Source organism: Atractosteus spatula, chromosome 5 (genome assembly GCF_055471065.1).
Source record: "Atractosteus spatula isolate fAtrSpa1 chromosome 5, fAtrSpa1.hap1, whole genome shotgun sequence".
NCBI lineage: Eukaryota > Metazoa > Chordata > Actinopteri > Semionotiformes > Lepisosteidae > Atractosteus > Atractosteus spatula.
The window spans coordinates 31,874,364-31,888,165 of record NC_142710.1 but is presented as its reverse complement, the minus strand read 5'-3'; the positions used below and the strand labels follow the sequence as shown (position 1 = coordinate 31,888,165).

Sequence of the window (13,802 nt, the reverse complement as noted above, 5' to 3'; positions counted from 1 at the left end):
TCCCTCAAGGATTTACTGAAACCTGACATTCCTGCACAAAATCTGTGCTGAACTGTTGCTGCTGTCTATTCCCAAACACAAATATTGTTGGTTACTGCAAATACTTCGCTCTTAATGTCTTTAAGACATTAAATTATTTTATAAATACACATAAGAAATTAGATTAGCAAAATCAAAATGTATGTTTATGTTTCCCATTCAAATTATGTGCAAGGCGAATGTCTTGGTTTCGTGTTTCATAGAAAACAAAGACAAGATTCTAAAAAAAAAAAATTAAAAATGTAGATTTATTAAGGCAAATTAAAGACATACACAATCATTATTTTGGACTTTTCAGGTAAATGGTTCACATCAATGTAATTAGAGAAACCCTTCACTATTGTGACTATAAAGTATAACTGCTCCACTGGCAGTATATGTAATTTCATCCTGAAGTCTGTCAAGAAGGTTATATCCCATCACTGAAGCCCTGAACACTTTTTCCACTGGACTGCCTGGCTGATTTGGATACAACAGAAGACAATAGTGATCTAAGCTATGGCTGATGGGTGCTTTTAAAGGATTAACTTCAATATACAGGCCAGTTTAAGAAATGACTACATTGTCTCTGCTAATGAAGCTGAATAAAAGTGAATCAATTTCAGCTAGAAGGGCAAGCTGTTAAAAACACATTACAATTTGCAGAAAAAGCTCATTATGTGCAATGAAACAGGCTTGAAAAAAGAAGGAATGAAATGTATACACTGCACACTGTAATGAGGAAAATGATAATAGCAGTAAAATAACCTGCCAGTGAGTGTTTAGAATATTTCAAAAAGAAAGCATAAAATAAGCTGCTGGTGGTCCAATGCTTTTTGCCTCTCTGACTTCACTGTTTACTGTAAGACATACAGTTTAAAGATTAAGAAGAGTAAGCCTCCAGGTTGTGATGGAACCTGCAAACAGTTTGAAGCACCAGTGGAGCTGCTGTATTTTTGGCCTTAACTATTTGCCAGACCCTTTGACACCCTCATTGCCTATTACTTTAACCATCTCATATGGACTAATCTGAAATCCTTAAGGCAGCAGTGCTTACACACGTTAGTAAGACATTCCCAGACAGAAAATAAAGAATCTTCAGTTCCTCGCAGTTAGTCTCCGTTTTCAGTGTTAATAGTCTGGCAGAAGAAGGAAATACAGGGAGAAGATGAAGTGACATGGTGGCATTCTTCACCTGCAAGTACATGACCTGTATAAAGTTCTGTGCTCTGTAAAAAGCCGAAATGCAACAATACATTCACTTCTTTAAAAAAAAAAAAAACTGACCCCATTTCAATTGAAATCCATTTGCTGTAGATTTGGTAGATTCATAATTAACAAGTTGTTTCCAAATAATGATCTTTCATTGTGTACACAATCCTCCATAGGTTACACAATAGCCTTTACATCAGAAAGAGCAAAATAAGCGTTGAAAGCTTTAAATCTGTACATCCTGGAAAACCATTTTAGAAACATCAGCCTCATTAAAACATAGGTTTTATTAAAACAGGTTTTACAGCACAGTGAAAAGGTTTAGTGACTAGGCGAATTCTTAACTCTTCTCAAAAAAAATAGTTTGAGAACACTCACTGCTAACAAAAAAAAAGTAAAAAGTTGACCAGTTTTCTTTCCTGCATCTAAAATAGCACAGCCTGAAAAACAGTCATTCAGCACCATGTACTGTATATAAGTGGCACAAAAAAGGAAAAATTACAAGGACTGTGTCATCAAAATCAATTGTAACGTTGCTGGAATGGACTGTACAACACTGCAGACAATCTGTACCAGAACAGCAAGCCTGCTGCCCTGGCACACTCTGAAAGCAACTTGTTTTAAAGTTATCACTTGATTTAATTCACGCCCCTCTGGAACATACAGTAACTCTTTACTAAATAGGGCAGAAATAGGGTGCTCTGTAGTATTAAAATTAAGCGACTTGAAATAACTGATTTTATCATATCATTTTTCTGGAAATAATCTTTATACTGTGCAAAACATTCAAAACTAGATGCAAAACATAACACTGAAGAGGATCTTAATATACCATATTGCCTATATATACACACACACATACAGTATAAAGCATGACATTTATTTATCAGCCAGTAGGAGCAGGTGTTTAGTACTGTAGCCAAAGAAATAAATGCACTGTGTCCTAGGAGTTTACTGAGCCAATTTCCTTCCAAGCAAAGAAACCATGACATGTACAGTAAGTATAGATTAAAGTAATAGGAAAAAGATTTTCTAAAGCCTACGTTTTCAAATGCACTTTCTAGATCTTTGGACTGATCTAGACGAAGTCTACCCCCTACCTGCTGCCATTACAATCTACACCTAAAATCTGGAACTACTAAACCCTAAAGCTTTTTAAGCTTTAACAGAGATAACTGCAAGGAGAGACGATTTAAGTATTCAGAATCTTCTAAGGCTTTTATCAATTTGATCAATTAACTGCTGGCAAGCAAACGGCCTAGATGGATTGACCGGCTTCCTCTTGCTCGTAACCTGTTCTTGCTTTAGGCACGACTCTTAGCCATTGCTCTCAGGCAGTGACCTAGCAGCACTGAAGTCATACACACACATCCTCACATGCGAGCTGAAGGACTGACAACTCCCTTTGATACCATCTAATTGCACCGATGCCCTGGCATGCCACAGGGCTCACTGTTTTACAGCATGCGGAGGGTCCCCCATTGTCTCCGTCCATCACAGTTTCACCAGTGTTCACCTGCAATACTGAGCATGAGGAAAGGCACAGACTCCTGACCACAATATTCAGGCTGTGTGGCTCATCCCGCTCATCAGGACGATTTTAAAAGATCTGCTACACTGAAGCACAGCTCTTTATTATGCATTTAGGACCCAGCAGCATAGTTCCTTATTTTTTTATATTTCCGTTTAAACACATTTGAAAAAAGCACAGTTCCACAAAAGTTCACATTTTTACATTTACATTCATTGGAAAATCAGAATCCAAGGGTTTTAAGGGTAGTTATTAACAATTAAAACAAACATACAGACTTGTACTTTTAGGTGCTATGTTAAACCATCTTTTGGGGGAATTTTGCATAGAAAAAGAGCTTCACAATTCCACTGCTGGAATTTACCTCACCACTGAAATATAGCACCTACACAAATTAGTAACAACACGGGTGACAAACATACTATTGGAATACAACACTACACCTGGGGCACTCTAACAGTATATTTATCAAATGAGACCTACAGTACAGTTTATATTTGTTTTACTGTGTATGTTCTAAATAATATATCAAACTAGTGTCATAAATGACTCAATCAGTTAGCCTTCAAATTCCACAAGAGGCTAAAGACTTCAGAATTATGTACTTCAAACTTATTTCTATTCAATATAAATTACTAAACAATTACTTTGGCACCACTCACTTGAAATTACTTGAACAAATATTCCCTTGAAAAAATACTAATATTTCAGAACAATGGGTTTTACTACAGGCTGGAAAACACTGAAGCATGAAAAAAAATCTTTTGATGAAGTAAGAAAAATATTTGAAAGCGTTACTCAGTTTTCACAACAAAGCTGTGTTTGTTTAAACTTCAAACGGGGGAAACGGAACTATTTTAGAAACAGAGCCTCAAACCTGAGATAAACATTGAAAAGGATAACATTTATTCAATATATTTTAACAGTAACCTGTATTCTTAATTTGTAAAGCACACTTTTAACAAAATACAAAGTCCTCAGTCATGCGAGTCATGGACCACATAACTGTTTTTCATTAATGCAGCTCAATGTAAGTGATCCATATCATGTGTGTCCATCTTTAGCTTGAACGCAGCAAGCAAACTGCCTGGCACAGATTACCAGAGACATTGCACATTAACAACAGGGATGTTCCTCCCTTTAATCTGTAAAGCATGATCCAGGTTAGTGAAGTCTTTTTGGCAATGGTCGATATAACTATACACATATATGCCCAATTCTGAACATTTTTACCCAATTTTTATGCAAGTAAAACTTTCAAAACTGCATCACTATCTTAGTACAGCACCAGAACAGACACCAAAGGCCACATGCCTTGACTTGTTTCAGAATGCATTCAGACTGGAACACATGGGAATCCCAAAGCAAGGCCAAATACCTACAGTCAACAACCAAAAACCACAAACCACACTGTGGAATGTGGATTTAGCTCTTGCAACACTCTTACATTGATATGAATTTAGACCTTTGCTTAATCTTGGGCTTGAAGCACTTCTTAAATGTCTTAATCCATATAGGTACATTGTCTCCCCATTTATTTTGCATATCATGTGCTATACTGTTGCAATAGAAAACCTGGTAAGTTTTGACCGCCTGTGGGTCTGGGACACACAGGGACTGGAGATCATTCTACAAAAAAGTGTTTTTTTTACAATAAAGGGATGAAGGAAAAACAAAGACGCACAAACACACAAAACCCTCATCAAATATCCAGCAATATTAGTATGAAATACTCTGACACACAAACAACAATGCAATACCACTATGGTTTCTCTGAGTGAATATATTAGCCTTTTAAAATCTGAAGCCTGCCCCTGAGAAGCTACGTGACTGACTCCTCAAATAATGAGAATGAGACATATGCCTACATTCATGTGTTGGTTAATTTGCCTACTAAGTAGTGCAAGGAAGCCAGCCCATCATTCACAATAATCAATATTTCTGTCACATGCAGTTATGAAATAACATACTATGATCACCCAATTCTTCACCAGGGATACAAGATAGGCCTGGTTGTACTAGATGTCCTAAATGTCCAGAGGCGCTGAACTTCAAGCACAGTCTTTATTTAGACACTGCTAGGTAAGGAGCTACTAATCAGGGGGTCTACTGTATGTTTTAAACTACACTAATCACACTGAGGCCCCTGAGCATAAGATTTGATGGCAAGGTAATCCAGCAGTAAACCTGCTTATTACTTCAATAATTCCTATCCAGTATAAAAGATCTGTTTATTCCTAGTAAGGATGCACCAACCTGGAGTCCACCTCACAACCACAGGGTGCAAGGACTACATCCTGGAGATGATGCCTGTGCATCACAAGTCTCGCACGCAATCAAGGCTTTTCAAGGAGAGTGCGAGGAACCTGGAGAAATCTCATACGAACGAGGGACAAAATGCAAACTCCACATAGAAAGAGCACCAGTCTAGAATCAAACCCAGGACCCCAGAGCTGACCGCACAGTACATCCAATAGCCTTGCACTGAAATAAACATTCAGCACAGAACTTTAAAAAGAAACATTTAGAAAACGTTTCCGTATTAAAATAAAGACTTCAATTGTATTCACATAAGCAAGTAAGAGGAAACACTGATTAAAGGTAAAAGGAAAAAACAAAACAAAACTGGAAGTATTTTTTCTCGATATGTATTTGTAATATATAAAATGATTTAAAGCACAGACCAGCAGCCAAACTGGTTTAGTGATGGGTAAGGCCTTGAATTATGCTGGTACAAGCTTCAACCTGCTCCACCTTTTACAAATCTATTAATAGGGAGTGGCTGTACTCACAAGTAATTTTTAAAGCTTCGGCTTTTCCTTATTTTACGCCTCGCAGTATTTTGCCGAGAGTTTTTTTAAATATAAACTTAAATATTTTTTTACATCTCCTCGCCCTGCTGTACCCTCTATTTACATTCCCTGTAGGACCTGCTCCGAGAAGCAGTCTGTTTTTCACTTTATCATTTTTTCTTGAACGTCAAATACTGAGCTTTGTCAGGCTAAAACGAGACGTTCTGCGTTATAATTGTCGTTTTGAGTCTTGATCATTATAAAACAGGCGGAGAGCTTGCAGTTCTGTTTACACGGGGAAAGGGAATTAATTAAGTTAAACAACGGTTCGTAACCGAGTAATGGCACCCCTCTCTGGACAGTTTAAATTATCCAAACCGCAGGATATTGTTATTAAAAATAATAATAATCACAACTTCGGCACTTGTGCGTAAGCAACACATTCACAATGATTCATTCAACGTAGCAAAAAATAACAAAGCTTTTAAAAATACTATATTTTGCACATTTCCTAGAGAAACAGAGTTGGAGCCCAGTATTTAATGCAACGTAACACTGCAATACTTCAGAAAGTAGGACGCTAGTAAAGCAAACGCACTTTTCATAGCTGTGATGACAGCAAAAAAATACAGTTTATTAGTAGGTTTACTATCGACAAGAACAAAATGACACAAATAACTACGACTAACAAACGGACGGCAAATGAATTTCCTGCTGTACAATACATAGGAGTTAAACCTGGTCTATTTCGACACCTAGCTACAAAATGCAAATAACCAGGTAGTCTTTCCCAAATGGCTCAAAAGAAAACCCTCAGCATAAGGATGAACTGGAAAATGTGTTCTTCCTTCTTCGTGGTTCAACTGCGAATCTGTGTGAAGAGTGATATAAACCGATTTGACCTCCCTAATTATTTTTATTCTATAAAAAACGCTCGTCCATAGGAGGTTTATTTTTATCGGACGTCTGTTTGTTTGCGTACTGAATAAACTTAACTGGCAGTTTTAGTGCAAGGTGGAGCAGAGATACTGTACATAACTCCCAGGCAGGAGAAATTTCCCAAGGGTGAGGAACGAACCAGAAACGAGGTAAAATATTGAGCATCATTACTCACCAGGTCTGACTTCCATAGTTCCATCTTTTCTGCTACACCACAAAGCCTTATCCCCGCTTTGTAGGATATAATGATCTTTGGCTTGAAACAGCTCCATTCTGACAATACAGGACACAGCATGTGCATATACTAGATCTGCCGGGTTGCTCAACAGTCCATCGTGCTGTGGAGAGTGTGTGATATTTTATCTAGGCTGTCATTCATTAGAACTGATGGAAGGGGAGGAACACTACAAATCCCGTTTTAAAAACATCCCTGTTAGGGGAAGATACGAGTCTAATTACGCTGTGCTCTGCTGTGAGAGTACTGTTTCTGTCTCAGCCTGGCTCTACCTTGCTTTCCTCTTGCTACCCAGAGAATCGATTTCCTGCAGAAGCCGTTCACATGTGACTTAACTCGTCAGCCGAGGGCTGTCCTTTTAAAGGGAACACCGCCCTCTTTGAAGGCAACATAGTGTCTTTAGAAAATCATCTACTTAGACTCTTCATTTTTAAACACGACGCCTCTTCTGATTGTAGGTTAGTTAGAACAGTGAGGGAATGTTTTGCAATTTCGTGTGAAATAGGCAGTACTGTACTCAGTTTCACCAGCAAAATCCATAAAACTACAAATCTGTCAAAACAGATACATTTTGAACTAGTTTGAAGTAGTTTATTCACGCCTAAAGATTCACGCAGCTGTTGTTTTAGACTTTGAGTTATAATAATTGTACGTCAAGTATTATTTGCATCTGAATGAAAAATCTTTACATCTCTACTAAGAGGGGAGAGAGAAATATCATCCTTAAAAATAATTTAAAATAATAAATCTGTCGTTGAAGCTTAAATAGTGTCATCATGGACAACTGAAAATAATATGAAAAATTTGTGAGGAGGGGTCAGTTTCAAGCACACGCAGAATAATACCATTTTTGGCGGGGTTCGAGTGCCCTCTTGTGTAAGTGGAGGTGAGGTACAGAGGCAATGCATGTTAGGATGCAGTGTATGAGGTTTAACAGTCAATAATTATTAAGTAAATATTTTAATTTTACAACTGTTTCAAGGGACAAAAAATTGAGGCGGTGGGTATAAATGTGAAATGATTTTCTTTGTAATCCTCAGAAGTTACTGTCTATAGATGATGTTGATTTAAGGCGGCACCAAGATTGAAGTTCATCCGTGTTAACATTTATATTTCTGTGTATGCTACACACATAATAGTGACCAACTAATGTAAGAAATCATGATTTATAAACAGGACATTCCACCTTTGTTTCACTCTATATCACTCAATTTCACATCCCATCTTTCCCAGGTGGAGAACCCTGGAAAACGTCTATGACAACATGCCTTCAAAAACAGTAGCACAGTGTGGCTCAAAACTGCCAGTGACCCCTTAGTAGCATAATGACACTATTACGCCAAGCACCATTCATTGTCTTGATCTACAAAAGCACAAGTCTGCCTAGAGAAGCTGTAAAATGTTTTACATAAGTCAATTAAAAGTATTGCTTTTTCTGAGCATTTGTAACACACATAATATGGCATCATACAGTGACACATAATTCCTAAAGTGTCAAGGCACAGAAGACTTCAAAAAGTTGAATATCTGGAGGGGTCCAAGCTGTTGCTGATTTATGATGTAGCAACTGCTGATCAGAATAAAGAACTCAGAATTCAGTCTCACAATATACAGAACATCCAGGGTGATATTCCTGGAATTGTATAGATACTGTAGATGCAAGAATCTACTATAATATGTTTGAGTTAATAATGCACATCATCAACAGAAAGCCAACCTTTCATTGGAAAACAAAACTAAAAATAATACTTTTCCAAAAATCAAAGTACTTTATCTAATATGTATGACAAATAGAATCTTTCTTTTTGTAATATTTAAAATAAAGCCAGAGTAATCTCAGCATTGTTAAAATAATAACAGAATTTTAGAAATGTGAAGCAAAGGGTAAGAACAGTTAGAAACAAGATCCGAAAATCTCATCCAGTGTTTTCTTCAGTAATGTGACTTATTACAGGTATTGCACACAACATTAACAAATGTTATGTGTTTTAATCCCTAAAAACAAATCCCGTTAATTTCCACTTCTACCCTTAGATCATTATTAGTCATAAAGTAATCCTCTGGGTTGTCTTTGTCATCACTCTGCAGGATTTAAATACTTGTAAAAAGTCTCCTTGTAGCCTCTTCTATTCAAAATTAAAGAAATGAAAGGTTTTTACCTGTCTGTGCATGATATTCCATTAAGAACAGGAATTAACCTTATTGTTTTTTAACTGATTCCAGAAATGCAATATCCCTTTTTTTAATGTGGTGAACAGAACAGTACATGATGTCTAAATTAGATCATGATTTTAAGACCACGGGGGTTTAAAATATATACATGAGAGCTGGGAATGTCAATGTACAACACAGCCCAGACATGGTTTACTTCAAGGGAAGAGAGCTGGATATCATTGAGAGCTCAACTGAAACTGAAATGTTCAGGAACTCTGGGAGTATGATGGTATTTATTAAAGGCAAAATTATGCTAAAATGAATGAATCACCAAGCCATGGCATGTAGATATGTCATTTGCTACAGTCTCTTTACCTGACTCTGCACTGTTTTGGTATTTCAGCAATGCTGAGTTGGTTGCTTCCCGCATTCTGAATCAGACCTGCCAGCTGGGCAGCATAACTGTCACGTTAGTTTGCTATAACTTCTCTATTCCTCATACTGTTCCACTAAAAGCAAGTAAATGGCATCATAGGCTATTGTAATTCCAATTACTGTAAATACTCAATACATTTCATCTATGTTCAAGGATTATATGACATTAAGGCCACATTATTTTAGATAGGTCACCCATGAAATCATATACTCAGTGAGAAATGAGTAACGAATGGCAGTATGGTTGTCTGCAGTGCTCACCTCTGTTGGATACAGACCAGAAATGGAAATCCTAAAAGAGATACTAGTTTAAGGAAAATATGTTTGTAATTAATATTAGTTTTCTTATTTTACTTATGGTGCCACTAGACATAAAAATGAGAAGGTGTTCCCTCCAATTCAATTTAACTTTCATTTGTATTTAAACTTAAACTGACTGGAAACCAATGCAAGGACTCTGAGACAGAAGTGATGTGATCACTCAAATGCAACCGGGTCAGGCTGCTAGCAGCCAAATATTGGCTGAACATATTGGAACTCATTAAGTGTAGATTTACAGACTCCGGCAAGTAGGGAATTACAATAATCAGTTCTGGAAAAAAACACATTAATCCACAGACAACTTAAGCAGCCTGGCATTCTTTTTCAAAACTGTAAGTCTTTACAGTATTCTGCACACGAGGTATGGTACAGTACAGTAGAAAGTCATACTTTAAAGTATCAAATGTGGCACTGACATCTAAGAGTATTAAGAGTGAAAATGAATCAGCTGCCCCTAACATCAGCAACTTTAACAAGAGCAGTTCTATGTAATTCCAGTGTTATGTATTTGCCTAAAGACAGATTGAAATGTGACAGAACACTCAGACTTTAATAACCAATTGATGGTGGAATGCTGGTATGTAGGATTAAAGATTTGTAAATGACAAGTTTAGTTTCTTCCTACATAAACTGATCAAAGTCCTATAAGGGCAGAAAACACCATTGAGTTCTGAGTTAGATGTTTAATGTTATAACCTGCACAGATTGGAACTCCTGATTATGTTTTAAATGTCTAAAAGTTTTGAATGGCAGTGTGCTGTATATACAGTAACATACAGTACATGTAACATATATATACTGTATATTCTGTGATGGACTGGAGGCCTGTCCAGGATGTATCCTGCCTTGCCATAGGCTCTGGCTCCACTGTGACCCTGTATTGGATAAAGCAGTTAGTAAATGGATGGATGGATAATTGATAATTAACATTATTACAGGGCTGAGAATTTAATATTCTTTCCAGTCTTACTAGATATAGAGGTGTTGATGACTGGATTCCAAAATGTGTCAATAAAGTGCTTTGATTTTCTTGAAAAGAGATCTTAAATAAAATGTGTATTCATTATCACCAACTGTTACATTTAGAAATCATACAGCTGACAGCCAACTACCCCAGGGCAGGAAGGAATCACATTCCACAGAGATCTGACCCCTGCTGTTGCAATGCGCTCTGTCACCTTAATACGCCTGCAGTGAGCCTGCTCATCGGTTTGCTGAGAAGAATTGGGCAGCAATGTCCTCCCAGGCTGTGGGAGGGGAACAGGAGATCTGTGTGCAGCAGTTTGCAGTATGACTCGCTCATTAGATGTTCCAGTATTTTCTGTAAGGCCCAAAATAGATGCTGCCCTGGATTCCATTCAAGAGATCTTGATTACACTTGCACTTTCAGTACCATAGCACTTTAATTATCAGATGCGTCTAAGCAGGCTCTTTATGACAAGAAAAAAGAAACCAGAAAAAAAATTCTAATAGATTATGTTAAGAAATATCATTATTAGTTTTTTAAGTTAAAAAGCCTCTTCGGGTTGCGTTTCTGACAATAAAACAAATGATAATTATGAGTAAAGTGACTCATACCACTCATTATGCATTTCTGTGGGAAAGTGCTATAAAATTCCTAAAACAAAACTCCACAGCAAAAACATCACATTTCTTCTATCAGGGTGAAATTAACCTGTACTCATTCCTTTGCAGCTCGCACATTGACACATTTTCCTTCTCTATAAAGTACAAATCAAGTTTATTCTGATATTAAATATCCCATGGTTGAAACCCAGATGAAGAAGGGATTTCAAAAGGATTTAGAGTTTACATTTGGCTATGACTTTTTCACAATATGATTTTAAAGGCTCTTATTCTAGCAAGACTTTGCTTTCAGCTTGTCAGAATTCAGTAATGTCACATATTTAGATGGCACACAGAGGGCCAGATTTCTGAGGGCTGATGCATTAACGCGAGTGATAAAAATGCCAGCAGTCAGGAGCACAAATGTTTGTGTCACCTTTCCTTGTAAAGCTACAGTTATTGCCATGTGAACTATCTTTGCATTCCAGTGAAATGCCAGCTGCTTTTTAACACATTAGGGCAGGTTAAGTGGAGGTTTACCTGTTGGAAATAGGTGACCTAACACCCATAAATGTGATCAAAGATGCTTGGGAGCATCCAACCTGAAAGATTGTTGATAAAGACATACTGTACATGATGTAGCATACATATAGAGAATACATACAGTACATATAAAACATACAGTATTCTATTGACATAACCTGGCAAGATCATCATAACATATAACTAACATGCATCATGGGAAGATGTCATCATCTCAAAAACTAACAATAATTTAAGAAAGTAACTGTTTATTTAGCTGAAGATCATTGGCAATCAGCATCTTTCCTACAGAGTTTACTAGTATTCATAAGTCCTTCAGATGAATTCTTGAAAGAATATAAAAAGCACCTGTGTGCATGTGCTAAGGCATTAAAGAGACAAATTATGCTTTTAGAGATCAATTTTTATCTCAAGAAAAGAAGTTAGCATAATTTGCCAATGTTTATAAGAACACCAATAATAATAATACAAAAACATGTTTTTAAATGCGTGATAAGAGTAAACTGATTTGAAATAGTTGGGGAAGCATTTTCAATTAGTGCACGACAAAGGCATTTTTCACAACCATGTGAAATGTTGTGTTCAGATTTGGCCTACCATAAAAGTGAGGTATTTAGAGCTACCTTAGATCTGACTCATGACTTCATCTCTTCTGCATGGAACATTATTACAGTTCCTACCACTTATAGTCAAACAAAGAAGTCTTAAATTATAAACAAAAAGCATAGACATTACATTTGTAAATGTACAACAAAAATACAATTGTTTGCAGAAAATATCGACAATCCCATTACCTTCATGACAACATTGTGTTCTTACCTGATACATTTGTTTTGAATTGTGAATTAATTTAGGCTGTATGTGTAATTGTTTGAAATTTAGATTTTTACATTAATTTTTTCTAAACCCAAATACATTCTGAATATAATGTCACATCATCTCCTGCACTAGTTATTTACAATATGTAACCTGTTCTTCATTACCTCCAGATGGGAGTGCCTTCTGTGTAGACTCTGCATGTTCCAGAGCCTGTCCTAATAGCACAGGAGGACATGCAGGAACTACACCCTGGACAGGATGCTAGTGCGCACACACACAAAAGCACACATTGACACACAAGGGATTTAGTGACACCTCTTGACTACAGTAAATCCAGGTGACTCTTTGGATTGACATAATATTGTTCAATAATTTATGGTAGTTTTATATTTACAGAGACATAAATATATTTAATAATTTCAACTCTAACCACATTTTTTTCCTGTTGATTGTTAATCATCCGTATTTTTGCCGTACAAGAAAGCATCTGTGAATTACACAGCTCTGTCCGCAGAATTGTCTTTTTGACATCTTCAAATAAGACACTCCAAACAGCCATCTAAGCAGACCCATCTGTATGGGACCTGCTTGAGAATATCCTTGGATTATTTCTAATCAGTGAATTGGCTTAGGGCTTGACAAGGAACAGAGAAACAGGAAATCACATAAAATCCTGTCTTATTGGGTGTTTAATGTTCACTTGTTACTGAAGTACTGCCAGCAAATTGTGAGGAGAGTTCTCTCTTTGTTATAGCAAACCCAAGGAATCTGTACATTTAAAATAATGAGCACTACACTATGTGCAAATATTAAAAAATATTTTTCTTTGTGAGAAACCAATAAAACTGTTAATTTTCTGGAAAGCAAAATAGCTGGAAGGATTTTTTTTGTAAGTAACCATTACAATAAACAACAACCAAGAACAACTTTGTATTAAAGGGACTATATTTTAGAAATAACACTAATACATGACACTCAAGAACAAAATAATGAAAGAAAAATATATATACTGTATATTCAAAGCTATGAGTATTTTTTTTATTAAACTAAGGAGTAGTCTTTTGACTTTTTTTCTGAGCAGGCTGTCTGTTTCCTCATGAGTACATTAGGTACCTTGCAATATTAAATACAGCCCATGGGTATTTGTAGTTGAAAGCTAGTCTAACATTTACCCATCAAATTGCAAAATCGTGGAACAGACACCCAAAATAGACAAGGGAGTGGTGAACACTAAAGT

At 36.5% G+C, this 13,802-nt stretch overlaps 1 protein-coding gene across 1 annotated transcript in view; it reads right to left on the bottom strand.

Moving 5' to 3' along the window:
• inpp5f (inositol polyphosphate-5-phosphatase F) overlaps positions 1 to 7,000 on the bottom strand; it is an 85,375-nt gene extending 78,375 nt beyond the window's left edge. The window contains exon 1 of the mRNA XM_088915601.1: positions 6,668 to 7,000. Coding sequence (XP_088771727.1) covers positions 6,668 to 6,764 — 97 coding nt within the window. The 5' untranslated portion in view covers positions 6,765 to 7,000. The remainder of the gene's footprint in view (positions 1 to 6,667) is intronic.
• Positions 7,001 to 13,802: the final 6,802 nt, after the last annotated feature.